The 14,929-nt window shown below is 38.3% G+C and overlaps 1 protein-coding gene across 1 annotated transcript in view; it reads right to left on the bottom strand.

Moving 5' to 3' along the window:
* LOC150090986 (NACHT and WD repeat domain-containing protein 2) overlaps positions 1-7,850 on the bottom strand; it is a 113,714-nt gene extending 105,864 nt beyond the window's left edge. The window contains exon 1 of the mRNA XM_090379506.1: positions 7,748-7,850. Coding sequence (XP_090235632.1) covers positions 7,748-7,850 — 103 coding nt within the window. The remainder of the gene's footprint in view (positions 1-7,747) is intronic.
* Positions 7,851-14,929: the final 7,079 nt, after the last annotated feature.

The raw sequence follows: 14,929 nt of genomic DNA, 5'->3' as shown, positions 1-14,929 counted from the left end.
CTGTATATCCATATATACTGATTTTTCAATTCACTCTTTCCCACCGCTCCAGTTGCTTGCAGTTTATTTTTGCAGCGGTGAGGAGTTATTTTTATTTTGTAAAAGTGGCAAAACTACCATACTGATATGTCTGCCGCAAAGGCCCCTACAGTCTGCCTATGCAGTTGTTAAAGAGCATGGAGGAGGGGAGGTTCTGGTATTTTGTGGGACACCAAATTTGCAGTTTCACATTTTTTTTTTTTTTTTTACTCTTCCCGCGTTATACTATACTAGTAGTAATGGAGGCATGTGATGCAACGAAGTTCAAGTCTATGAACTTCGGTAGCATCAGCCAAAAAAAAAAAAAAAAAACCCAAATTTCACACATCCATTACCTCTAAAAGTTTGTTCAGTTCCTCCTTTAATTTATTTAAGCTATCAACTTCCGACGACAGATGGAAGTTTGTTCCAACAATTAATCACCCGCTGACTAAAGGGAAATTTCCGCACATCTATTCTACAACTGTGTTCCCTCAATTTCAATTTATGCCCCCTCAGTTTCGTAATCTGAGCAACCGGATGAATCCCATCACAATTCAGCGTGCTCAACCAATTCAAGGCCTTATACAACTCAATCAGATCAATCACCTCGCAGGTGCCTAGTCTCCAGCCGCTGCAATTTGCAGAACTTAAGCCTTTCTTGGTAAGAGGACCCCTTCGTTCTCCTCACCAATCTTGCTGCCCTTCTCTGTACACGCTCAAGCAACTCTACATCCTTCCGAAAATGTGGCCTCCAGACTTTTACGCAGTACTCAAGACGTGGTTTGACCATGGCCTTATAGAAAGGGATAATAGCCTCCTTTTCCCTACTAGCAAAATTCCTGTATATCATTGACAAAAACCCCATGAGCTCTCCTGGCATCATCTCTGTATTGCTCACACAATTACTCCCATATCTATTTCATTTTCTACCACCCTAAGTGTAGTGCCACACAGTTGATGCATTTTTCTGGGGTTATTTCTACCCATATGGAGTACTTTGCATTTGTCAATGTTAAACTTCAGTTGCCATTTCTCAGCCCCATCTGGGGCGCTGACCGATGCACTCTATTGCGGCCCTATCGTGCACTTGCGATCTAAGTTATATTAAGGGTCCCAGGTATAAGCATCTTCTAGACTCAGCGTACTCCGATGGCTGGATCCCAACCACCACCAGGCGATCCGTGTTGCCACTGGAGCATTTCGAACATCTCCTGTCCAGAGCCTATATGTCGAAGCGAATGAACCCTTGTTATTGCTTCGTAGGAAACAGTTGTCTCTACAGCATGCTTCGAAACTGAAATCCCTAACAGACCATCCCACGTGGACACCCGTTTTTGAACCACGTTGGGAAAATCTGTACAACAGTCGCGAGATTGCCACTGAACCATTTGGTATTCGTATCCAAAGACTACGGAGAGATGTGGACATCACATTAGACAATGTTGCCTCATCACCAGGGCAACCTTCTGCACCCTGGCATGCTCGTGTTCCAAACTGCAACTTCTCCCATAACAACTGGAGAAACGACAATACTCCATCCGCTGTCTACTTGCAGCTCTTTTTAGCACAGCGCTCTGAACATTGTCTTCTTGCCAGTCTACAGACATGGCTCGAGGTCATAAGTGTCTGTCGGATCTGCAGCTGTTTTCCCAGACACCACGGTATCTGAGCAGATCTCCCACAAATGCAGTGTGTTCACTGCAGAGCTGCACGAAGTTGAGCTAGCCTTGGATCCTATACAAATCACCCGCCACAAAAAATATATTATACTGTATATACCGATTCTTTGAGTTCATTGCAGGCTTTATCGTCGATGAGGTCCAACACTCATCCTTTCCTGACCCGGATACAGCAGAAGCTGCACTTCCTTTCACAATCTGAATTTGATGTTCGTTTCTGCTGGATCTCAGGCCACATTGGGATCTCAAGAAATGATTTCGCAGACATTGCAGCCAAATCAACGAACCTCTTAAACTCTTGCCTGTTAGTCCCCTATACAGACTACAGGCAAGTACTGTAATTCGAAAGAAACTTGTATCCCAATGGCAACACTCATGGCATGGACAGGCTGCAAACAAGTTATATGAGATTGAGCCTGTAATAGAACATTGACAATCTATTCTACGCAGGAACCGAAAAGAGGAAGTTGTTCTATCTCGGCTCCGCATAGGACATTGTCACTTGACACATTGCTGACAAGTGACACATCGTCTGCCCTCAGCAAATGCTGAGAGCAGACGATCGTCCTATGTGGAAATTATGAGGTCATTTTAACAGTCGGTCATACTTTAATTGAATGTCCGTGTTTTTATAATGACCGTCGTTTATGTTTTAGCCATCTGTCTGAGCCTTATACACTCAGACAGATTTTATTGGACAATGACAACGTGTCAACTATATTTAAGTTTTTACAGCTTATTAATCTAAATAACTTTATCTAGAATGTTTTCATCGTTTTATGCTTTATAAAATTTTTGTATCGTATACTCTTTCACAATAATATATAAACAATTATAATATTATACTTTTGTATTTTAAACCTTTTTGACTTGGAGAATTATAGCCTTAGACACTAATGAGCCATAAAATCCTAAAACAACCAACCAAATATAGATTCTATTACAGTAGCACACCGTCATTAACAACCCTGCCAACCTTTGTATTACCTGCAAACTTCGACATTAAGCCTGATATACCTTCATCAATATCTTTGATAAATATACAAAACAACATTGGCCCAGCACTGAACTCTGGGGGACTACACTAATAACATTAGTCCACGAAGAGCAGTGCCCATTGATTACCACTCTCTGTCTTCTCCCGCTCAACAACCCTTTTATATCCATTGTAGCAACTTACCCTTAATACCATACAGCTCCAATTTGTACAGCAGTCTTCTATGTGCAACAATATCGAAAGCTTTCCTGAAATCCAAGTATATGATATCGAAATTATTTTTTGCATCCAGTTCCTTTGTAACCTTTGGCGCATTATAACCTTAGTTGCTAATGCGCCAATAAAATCCAACAACCAAACAACCAATCCTTTGTAACCACATCATAATATCCAATCAAATTTGTCAGACAAGATTTTCCCTTAACAAAGCCATGCTGTGTCTGAATTATTGTTGCAGTCTTGTCTAGATGATCCTGCAATGCATCTTTAACCAGTGACTCCATTATTTTCCCCGGAACAGAAGTTAAACTAATTAATTATTCGTGTTAATTAATTATTCTGTAATTATTCGTGTTACCCTTTGATCCCGCTTTGTGAATTGGGGATACATTTGCACATCTCCAGTCCGTGGGGACTTCCTCTGAGTCCAAGGATGCTCTAATAATTATGGCTAAGGGTTTTCTTACTTTCTTTGCCGCCTCCTTTAATATAACTGGATAGATCCCATCCACCCGAGGTGCGTTTATTATGTTTAACTTCAAAAATTTCTTCTCCAATGCCTGCTTTACGTTTTCTTAACGATCTGTCATCACTGAAAATTCTTAACCGCAACCTTTTATAATACTTCATTGTGTTTTGTTCTTTTTTCTTCACTGTGGCGTACTTCTCCTTAATTTTATTGACAACCTGAAGAAACCAATTGTCTTCCTTGGGAACGTTGCTTTTTAGAAATCTCGTTATCATCTCGAGATAGCCGTTAACTAATAAGATAAACAGGTAAAACTAATAAGATAAACTTTTTTATTCAAAATAGAATTTGGTCTAGGGGAAGACTCCATTCCGTTTATTAGAGTTGTTGTACAATAAAAAACCGAAAAGGTGAAAGAAGTTTTAAGAGGAACTAAAGAAATATTGAAATTACCTTTACTTTACTTTACTTTTCCTTCCCCATAACAGGCAAATCGATAATAGAATACACGCAATTTACAAATACTATACACTAACCCGACACTTGCCTCAGCGCAAAATCTAAACAATCCGTCACAGAACTGGTAGAGTTACTTCTTTAAGCTTAGAGAGGTAGAATTTCATACTTAAAATTCAGCAATTGTCCCCTCCAAAAACAAATTCGTTTTTGGAGGGGACAATGAGTAAGCATGCTTGAGAGATGGCTTTATGATTTGATCGCTTCACTTCTGCTTTCATCCCTAAATGAAATATAGCTAAGGTAGTAAAAGCATTAAGAACTCTTGTCCTGATTTTAAATAATACTGTACATATAAATATGCGCAACAAGCTTAAACCACAATATAGGCTTGCAGCAGTCCTATTTTTGATTAACAATAGTATATAATTGAAGTGGTGCAGTTACGTATTTGTAGACAGAATTCTTGAAATTTTAACCTCATTCGTTACGTCACATGTGATATCGTCATTGGGAGCTGTTCAGCGTAAATTGCAAGGTAAACCATTATCAATAGCAGTCAAGCAGGTCATGGCAGAGAGTCTGATAAAACTTCTTAAAGGAGAATGTCAGTATATTGTTATCGATTTCAGACACTAATAACGACCGGTGCCATTTTCCAACACTGATAAGACTCCAATCATCTTGCACGCTACACCTAGTAGCTAAAAATATATGGGTACTTATATAGTTTCTCTGGAAGAAAAGCTCTCCAGTTTGATATCCACATCAAGTTGGACGTTACTTTATTGCTTTATCACGAATAGTATAAGTTTCTTTTATAAGTAAAAGAGGTCTACATTTTCAGAAGTCAAGCCCACGTTTGGACATATACAATTCATTTGCAAACAGATTGGATGTAAAGATTCTACTTTATTTATTATAATAATTATTATGTTAACGGCTCCCAAACATAACTTATATCCGTGTAAGTGTATTATACCTGTAGAAGTGTGTGTGTTCACGGGCCGAAATAACTCACAGGGGAGGAGATTCCTACTCCCTCCACAGCCTCGATTGAAGAGGCCTTTAGAAATTCCTCCAGTCGTCGACAGAAATTGAACTTAGATCTCTCCAAACTAGTAACAAGTGATGAAAGCAGTATACTGTCACAGAGGGTGCTTATTTTGTATAAATACCACAAAATATTTGACCATCATGATTCTTAGAGAGCTACCTAGTAATATATCGAAATAAGCTTATCAATAAGTAGCTGCATAGCCTAACTGTTGTCATTAATGTTTTATTCTGAGAAAAGTAGGGAATATCAGCGAGTCACAAGATGAATGGTTGTCGGGGTCTGTGCAGCCCTAACGGCAATGTCAGAGATTACAAGGGTATCTATGTAGGTTGTGCTAAAATCTAGCATCAAACAATGTAGGCCAGAAGAATGCAACGTACATGCATTTCATACACTGCTCTATATAAACTGGGATTCATAATCTGGCTATTGATGCTTAATCAATGATGGCATGAGGACAGCATTTTAATATGTTTAGCCCTGTGGCTTACCAGAGTTTGGGCTGAGTTAATTGCGAAGAGTACATTGATAGATAGTTTTGCCTGTAGTGCAGTTTCCAGTTGCCTGAGTTGTAAGGTGAGATTAAAAACATCACATATTACTTTAGTTAGGACGCATGCGTTTGATTAAAGATCCAGTTTGCTATTTCATCAACAGCTGTGCGGTCTGGAACAAGGAGGAAGGTACACGACAATTTTTTTTTTTATTTTCATCATCATTAATATGTAAATAAGAATTCAAAATTTTAAGTGTGAACAAATGACAGTAAATGAATCATAGATTTTCCAGCTGTACCCACACAGGGCGTTTTCTGTCTCTTTGCTCTAAACTATTCTTAAGTGACGTCATCCTGATCACTAGCTCACTCAAACATTGTTTGACCAACCACACAGCTGTAATTTGCAAGGGCAGTTCGCACTAAGTTACTAAGTTTGCTGAATTAGAGATAGCACTAAAAGAGAGAAACTCAAATTTATAATATATCTAAAGCTATATGTCCTCAGAGAAATCATAAAATGTTTGCAGGACTATCTTTTTGTCTAATCCGATTTTGCTACCAGCGAGATTTAAACTATATAATGAAATGCTTTTAATTCTAACAGCGGAACAAACTTGCCTTTTCAATGAGTTGCATTGGTATTACACTACTTTAAAACAGATGGTCCTGTAAAAAAGTGAATTGGCCATTGTTTAAAACATAAAACACTACTGTAACAGCCTGTTTCAGGACTAACTGGTACCTCATCAGATAGCAGATGATCTCCAGTGACACCAGTTAGACCAAACAGATAGCTTTACCTATATTACAAATTTGAAAGCTCTTGGTTTTTTATACAGAATAGCAGCTCACATCGAACAACTTCTTTGCAACCTTTTTGTCTGCCTATTGCTACTAGAGACTACCTGCTGTCTGATGAGGGACCAGTCAGTCTTGAAACAGGCTGTCATAGCAGTCCCATGTTTTAAAAAAATGGCCAATTAACCTTTTGACGAAGCCCTCTGTTTGAAAGTAGTGAAATATCAGGCACACTCATTGCAAAGGCAAGTTTATTTTGCTGTGATAATTAAAAGCATTCATTATCTATGCAGTTGATATCCTGCTGGCCGCAAAAACAGATTAAAAGGCAAGATAGTCCTGCAAGCATCTTATAAAGAGAGAAGCGTCATCTTTTTTTGCATTTACAGTAAGGTTGGCTGACACAGTCCAGTAAATAGACTCATTTAGCAATAAAAATTTCATTTACAGCTATTAGTACTGGTATCAACCTAGCAGCGACTAAGATCTTTTAGAAATGGTATTAGAAATTAACTTCGATTTTGGCTGCCATTAGTGGACAGTACGTATTCATGAAAACATGTTCAGTTCCAGTCAGTATAATGAATTTACTTTAAAAGTATTTTAAAAGCGCTGACTGTAGGGTGATGCCCATGGCTTGCAATCAATTAATAGTCTATCTTTATTTTTCATGCATTGAAAGAAAGCGAATTACAAGCGAAATGAAGGTCGTTTGTGGCACCATAAAACAAAGCAAAAATTAAAGAAGTATCCAGAACCAGACCGGTGGGAACATCCAGTTAGTTGTTGGTGTTAATTGTACCCTGGATAGCATTGGTGCATACAAAATACTTGTACTGTATATGTGAAAATATATGTGTGTGCTTCTTTAGGATACGCCACCGATGGACACCACTTCGTATCGATAATTACGCGAAAAATATTTTGTAATTGGTTTCAAAAACGGTTCACCATTCTTTGATTATTAAAGTGGTAAGATACAATCATAACCGATTCGCTTGTTTATACACATCAATATATTTTCATAAAGTTATATCAAATTGTCCAATATGAACAAATACTGAATTGGGGCAAAGTATTTTGTTATGGATCTCCAGTACCAAATGTCATCGCAATGAACTGAGCAAGTGGTATAGACAGATGAATATAGTAATTTAAATGGGCAACATGACCCAACTGAAAAACAGAACGGGGCTCAAAGTTCATTGACGCCGGGTTTAAATTCCATGAGGTCACATACAGAGAAAGATGAAAATTAGAACTTCAAGTAAGAAAGATGAGTAAACATATAATACAGTAAAACCTAGAGATATCCGTACTTATGCTTTTGAAGTTATCATCAAGAAAGTGTTAAATAGAATACTTAAAATAGCCGTATATACATATATGTGTGTGTGTGTAATTTATCTCTAAAGATCTTATCCTAATTATAATTGCAAATACCTGTAATTATTTTTCTATTAGGTGTAAACAGTTTTCATAAATCAGTTGCCTTAGACGTATTCAGTACAAGAGAAGATTTTTTTTTTGGTGCGTGCAGGCAACCTACCTGTAAATGTCGAACTTGTAAATATACGAACAATCTTTGAGCTGACCGGTGGAAGGTCCGATAGGTTGCCACTAAAAATACGATCGATTGCCCTATCATCCATGATTGTTGACGTCTACTGCTCTTGTTTGGCAATAAAAACCTTGATCTTCTGTCAAAATAGCGAACACAATTTTTGAAACATGGAAGGTTACTTAGAGATCGACCGCCGACTGAATTGACGGCATGTGCACTGGCTGTCGTCTTGCGACAGCAGTCTGAGGTGGTCGAAACTGTCAAAAGTTTGATAACAACGGAAACCGGTAGTTATGAACTTCGGTCACGTGGAAAAGACCTTTATTTGAAGTTGCTAGGCGCGTCTTGTGTGACCATGGTAACGCGCAAGCGTTATAAAGAAATGCCATCAGCCAATAAGTATTAGGACACCTTAGATTAAGATTTTAGTGCGAACTTGAATGCACCTGGTGGTATTCCCTGAAAGCGTTTTTTTTTTTTTTTTTTTTTACCCTTTCTCTTCTTCACATGGAATGATTGTGGAACACACTCCATTCCTTCAGAATTTCCTAGTTTTTCCGAATTATTAAAACTGCGTTTTGTTTGTAATTTTTTTTTTTCATAACCAAACAGTTGATATTGGACAGGTTATCCATTTTTCTTTGAAGGTTACACACTCTTTAAGTAGACCGGGGTTCAAGCCCCTGACTGCTAAATACGGTCGATCTGTCAACCCTCACTGGACCAGCGTGGCAATTTATGGTCCATTTTCCTCAGCATGAATCGTTGAGGAGGCTTCCATCCTGCTGTGGATTATTAATGGCTGCAGTTTACCTTTCCCCACCCCCTTCCGTTCAGCTATGTATTTAAAACGCAAGGTTGCTTGAGTCCGCGAGCAACTTCTGCTAAACCGATTTTCATCATTCTGTTTTTTTAATTATTATAATTTTTAATTTACATATTCATCACTGTAGATGAATGTTTTAATGTTTCAACTTTATGAATGCGGGGCGGCGCTCTTCGAAACTACAGCTAGCAATATTGTCAGTTGTAACCTGCCTTTTGTAGGAGATAGTTCTGCTGCTGCGTCAACATCCCTGTTTCTTGATTTTCTTTAATTATGGAGTTAATTGAATTGCTTATTTCGCGCTATTTCTTATTGTTTGAAAGGCATCATGAAATTCAATTGCAAGTCATTCCCAAAATAGTAAATGAGTGACAGTTTTGTATAGACTTCTTTATTGGTTTGCTTGTTATTTGGTTTTTAGGAGCATTAGCAGCTAAGGCCATATTGCTCCGGGGGTGTGCGGTGGTCATTCCCTGACCTTTTCGCATCCTCCGTATTTGGTGGTCACGGGCTCGAACCCCGGTCTAATCAAGAAGCGTCTGCTACGCACTGCTGCTCCTGCCCACCTGGCTACAGAGGTGCCTCGTTTTTGGTGACCAATATTATAGACTGCCCATTCACACTCTTGACTATCAAAATTTGCTTTTTATAGATGTTGACTATATGCTGGTCATGTTGAATTGAATTTCATAAGCCCGTGTTCACCGATTATTTATTTAGGGTGTATAGAGTTGATAGATAGGCCTCCGTAGCCGAGTGGTCAGGAGCGGGAGTGCAATAGCACATGCTCTTTGAGTAGACCGAGGTTCAAGCCCCTGACTGCTAAATACGGTCGATCCGCACTGGACCAGCATGGCAGATTATGGTCCATTTCCCCCCTCAGCATGCATTGTTGAGGAGGCTTCCATCCTGCAGTGGGTTGATAATGGAATGGAGTTGATAGCAACGAAACCATTGATTATGGTACTGGATATAGTGTTTGCAATTTACTTATTCTTAGCAATATTGCTACAGGAAATTATAGTGTTTTTGAATTTAGGTCATTAACTGAAGGTGCTCAGCATAGCGTTCCTAAAAAAAGGTCTAAAAGGAGAAAAACATTGACCGGTCGCAGAGAATCTAAAGCTACACGTACACGATATCAAAATCGACGGCCTTTTCAAATCGAGTGTTGATTTGCCATTTCTGATTTACCACTCAAAATCTTACCCCTTTCACGGTAGAAGATGTATGCAATAAATATACTTACTGCCCTGCATTGCTTTTCGTATGTGAAAAAAATACGGCAGGGTACTTCTGTCTCTGCTGTTCTAATGGAAAAATTAACTTGCCTACATTTAACATGCCTGGTGAGATTAAAAAAATATTCGTAGGGAATGAAGAAAATTAAAAAAAATTTAGAGACAACGTTCGTCGGTACAACAGTTTTTTGTTTCATTTGGTGCCAATATTTCCTGGATACGGACCCTATTGTTTTAAAATTCTTCGAGAAGTGCATCATCGAATTTCATCCTTATATCCTGAAAACACAATCAGTAGTTCTTTTTGTTAGTTATATATTTTAAATTTCTCTGAAGCCAATCAAATTAGACTTGCAACCCTTCAAATAGTAGTTTAAGGGAAGACATTCTTATTGTATTAAACCGGTAATACAATATCGGTATCTTCCTTGCTTCCTATAATTAAACCGATATCTTCCTTGCGGTTCCAACCTAGGGTTGGGTCGGGTGAATCAAAGCCTTTCATCTTTTTCTATCTTCCCAATCGTATCTTCTGTCATTCTCTCCCACTCAATTATTTTCGTTTCCACATCTTCCCTAATCTGATCTTTTCGGAGGCTTCCTCTTGGCTTCTTCTTGTCCATTTTCTTCTTAAACATTCTTCTTGGTATTCTGTCCTAGTTCATTCTCGAACATTCTGTATTACGTCGGTATAACCCTTATAGCCGTTCATATAAAACGATACATCAAAAGGTTTGCGAAGAAAGGGAGTTAGCTTTAAAATAAAATCGTCCTCAAATAAATTTGGTAATGCCCTTTTATCATGAACCTCAAGCAGGTTCAATCTAGACTGTATAACAATCCTACATGTTCGGAAGTTGTAGTTGTTTTTGAATCGGCCAACGATGCTCCACCTTCTCGTAGGCATATTGCCGTGTATCCAAAAGAGGGAGGATTGAGGAAAATGGATTTTGATAGTATGCGCTGCGATCCGATGTGCTATGTGTTGATATGGCCATGTGCGGAAATGGGGTGGCATATTTCGATGTCAACTGGATGGGAGCGTTAAACTAAAATGCGACATAATGTTACTATGCGGGAATATATTTCATACAGACTTGCGGGTAGAGGTCACTCTTCTCCAGGAGATTTCAACCCTATACTTAATGCTGTAAAACTGATCCAACAATTAATTGTAGATTATTACTGTCACATCTAAGATGACAGATTGAAATCTATCCGTAACCTGCAGGCAAGGTTACTGGTAGTTACATACGTTGGCCTTGCAGAGGCTCTACATACGAGGGCTGACAAAGAGAACTTAAGAGCTGGGCGGATTGTTATCTAATCCCTTTGTTTTACTGGTAGTCCTCGCAATATGATGCAGATTATTAAGACGCCAAGGCAATAGAAAGAAAGTTTGGTAAACCCGATGTTTTTATTACTTTTACATGCAATACTTCGTGGCCTGAAATCACCAATAGCATTCATTCAAATGAAACTGCTAATAATAGACCCGATATCGGTGTTCCTATGTTTCATGAAAAAGTAGAGGAATTGTACGTTTAATCAAACAAAAACAAATATTTGGTGAAGTACAAACTTTTTTGTATACCGTAGAATTTCAAAACCTCATATCTGTTTATTGCTATGGAAAAACCTTCTCATATGCATATTGCTATGTGGGATAATTGCAAGTTAAGGAAAATAACAGATATCGACAAAGGAATTCGTTTGAGCGGAAATACCAGACACTAGTGATACCACCTAATATAATTTAGTCACAACTCATATGGTGCATGGTCCTTTGCGGTTCTCTCAATCCAGTTACTATTTGTATGGAAGCTGGCAAGTGCCAAAAAAGAATCTCCAAAGGAATTTATAGCAGAAAAAAAGAGAATGTAAACGGTTATTCCCCTTCATCTAAGAAGGAACAATGGCAGAACCTTTAACAAATATTCATGGTATTAGAGTTGGCGTCGACAATGCTTTATCGTTCCTTACATTTCTTTTCTGTTAATGTATTTTCAGGCTCATATTAATGTAGAAGTTTGTGCAAGGATGCACAGGGCAAAAATACATTCATAAATATATCTGTAAAGGGCATGATTGCACCTGTAAGTGACAACGGAAGATGGCTCAAAAAAAAAAAAAAAAAAAAAAAAAAGATGAACTATTTAAAATATGGTACTGTACTGTTTTAATATACAGAACTTTTCACTAAATAAGACTCTTTTTTATAAAAATGTATTCTCTTTTCAAAATTTATATGCTTTTCTAATTTGTATGTATTGTACCTGCCCTACTTCCTTTAATTCGTCATGCCAGCTGATTCATCACAATCGAGAGGGTTCCAGCTTTGACAGATTACCGAGATTATACTGTACTTCTTATATCAACTGCACTAGAGGTTATAGAGGCACTGCCCCAAATGTGGGAACAGTATTCTATGGTAGGGTAGATTTGCGATTTGTACAGAGTACACAGCTGTTCAGAAGAAAAGTAGAGCCGAGAGCGAACGAGAAAACCTAGGTTTTTAGATGCAGAGGAAGCAATATTTGTAATGTGCCTCCATAGCCGAGTGGTCATGAGCGGGAGTGCAATAGCACAGGCTCTTTGAGCAGACCGGGGTTCAAGCCCCTGACTGCTGAATACGGTCGATTTTCCAACCCTCACCAGGACCAGCCTGGCAGATTATGGTCCATTTCTCTCGACATGAATTGTTGAGGAGGCTTCCATCCTGTAGTGGATTGATAATGACTGCAGTTTACCTTTAGTTTATGCCAAGAGAGATTAGAAGATAGGATAATCCCCAATAGAGATATATGATCTTGCATAGAAATCAGTGTCATTGAAGATAGGTGTAGAAGAATCCTTTCAAGGTGGTTTTCTCCTCTAGCAGGACAATGATTGATATAGCTGTATATTTGCTAATTGCATGTGGAGCTTCCTTCTTATGGGCCGTGAGCTGTGGAGCGAGGTTGAAATCCCCGATGATGATATATTATATCATCATTGTCCAGTTGGCTACCTCAGTAATGATATCAATAGTGGATAATAGAATATACATTAAGCAAATATCTACTATGGATGCGTTTCTGAGGAGTGTGATAGCCATTGCCTCGAAATCCGGTGAATCACTGGATTTAGTGTTGATCAGTTTTAAAGCCGCCTCTTTGAAGAACATAGCAGCACCATCTCCCCTTCTGCTTCTCCTGGAGGGAATTCGCGCCCCATAGTCTGCTGGCGTAGCTATCACTATGTTCTGTTGCTCATGCTCAGACCATGTTTCGAATATAGCTAAGATATCAAACTCGCCTGCTAGCAGGATTTGCTCAATAGTCTATTTTATTCTTAAGCTCCTAACGTTCTAATACATTGCAGTTACAGTGGTAGAGCGAGGCACTTGAATTAAATTTTTGGGCCTCTAGAAACGAAGAACCTCATGGGGTCGTGACTGTCTCATTTTGATCGATAAATACTTACATGTACATAAACTTCTACTTTTGTAGACCCTTGGCATTCACTGCCATGGAGGAAAAAATTATTTATGTTCAGCTTACGGCAGCATCTTCTGTAATAGTTTCTATCTGGGAATCATTTTAAGTATATAATAAATATCGAAAGCTATGTATGCATCTTCTCATTGATCTATTGTTATTGAAAGCTGAGCTCTCTCCCCCTGCCTTTCTCCCTCCTCCAGATGCGAAAACACGTCGAAAATACTTAATGGCGAGACGGAAAAAATTATGTCATCCAACGTGTTCTTTTAAAGCCACTGCGTTTATAATGTACGTGAAGTTATCATTATCTTTTTTTTTTTATGTTATTTGTTTATAACAGCCTGGGAATAATGAACGACCTGTGGATAAACAGGTCGCTTATTATTCCTTATCTAGTTTCATCATCGCCCTAAAGAGGCAAATGAGATGTGCTTCGTCCGTGTTAGTTTACGGAGCGATAAAATCTATCTGCCTGTTACTACTTCCCATGTTAGACACGGATAGCAACAGTAAACAACACGCATGCGGTGTAATTTATTAATGTTTACCCTTTTCTCACTACATCGTTTCTGTGAAGATAGAGTGAGAGAAGTGCAAATATATTATCTAAGGCAATGCGCATGGTATCAGCGAACTGTTCTCACAGATTATATAACACTTGGCTTCTTTGAGAATAGTAAGATAAAGGTGTTGCAATTGCAACCAGGAAGTAGTAGCGATCGTCGAAAAGATTCTTTGAAAACGTTTATTGGAATACTTAGTACTTACTGTAATTCTTTTTATTTTAATTTAATTAAATATATATCAATCTACACATTTGTATAGTTTCAAATATACAAAACACTGTAAGTATTGCACAAAAATGAATCGCATTTCTACATCACAGTAACTTTATGCAATGGCGCGCCCTCTCGTGGATAAAAAAAATTTTCTGGATATATATTTTTTTATTATTCCCGAATTGCTCAGGCAACGAAATACACAGCTTACATATATTCATAACGAAGGCAGTGAATGCAAACAGTATTATCATGATTTATTTAATGATAATTAAAATCTTTTTTTTTTTTTTTTTGGACCAAGAAGTGGTAATTGAGATTTAACATTGATAAATATAAGGTACTGCACGTGTGTAGCACTAATCCCAGCATAACATTACCAATTAGGTGATACCACACTAATACCACAAGTGGTGGTAAAGAAAAAAACTTACGAGTAATTGTACAGCCCGACATGAAGTTCTCTGAGCAGCGCGGAAGGGCTGCTAGAACAACTCATTTAGGCTGCATCTTCAATACTGTGTGCTGGTCTGGAAGCCTTATTTTAAGAAGAATGTGGCTCTATTGGAACGGGTGCAGTGAAGAGCAACCAGATTGACCAAGAACACTTTTACCACGAAAGGCATCGGTTCTACAAATTGCAGCGCTTGTAAAGTAGGCACTTGCAAGGTCAAAGGCCTTGAATACTTGATTGAAGTGCTTACGGCTTTAAATGGATTGAGTGAACTTAATGATGATGGTATTCTTACTCCTTCATGGACAACATACACAAGGGAACATAAACTGAAAAATTATGCCTGCCAGATAGGTGTGAGAAAATTTGCTTTCATACAGAGATT

The sequence above is a fragment of the Mastigoproctus giganteus genome, chromosome 1 (genome assembly GCF_048544385.1).
Source record: "Mastigoproctus giganteus isolate SK-2022 chromosome 1, ASM4854438v1, whole genome shotgun sequence".
Classification (NCBI taxonomy): Eukaryota; Metazoa; Arthropoda; class Arachnida; order Uropygi; family Thelyphonidae; genus Mastigoproctus; species Mastigoproctus giganteus.
The sequence above is the reverse complement of the archived record's forward strand: the minus strand, read 5'-3'. Positions and strand labels throughout refer to the sequence as shown.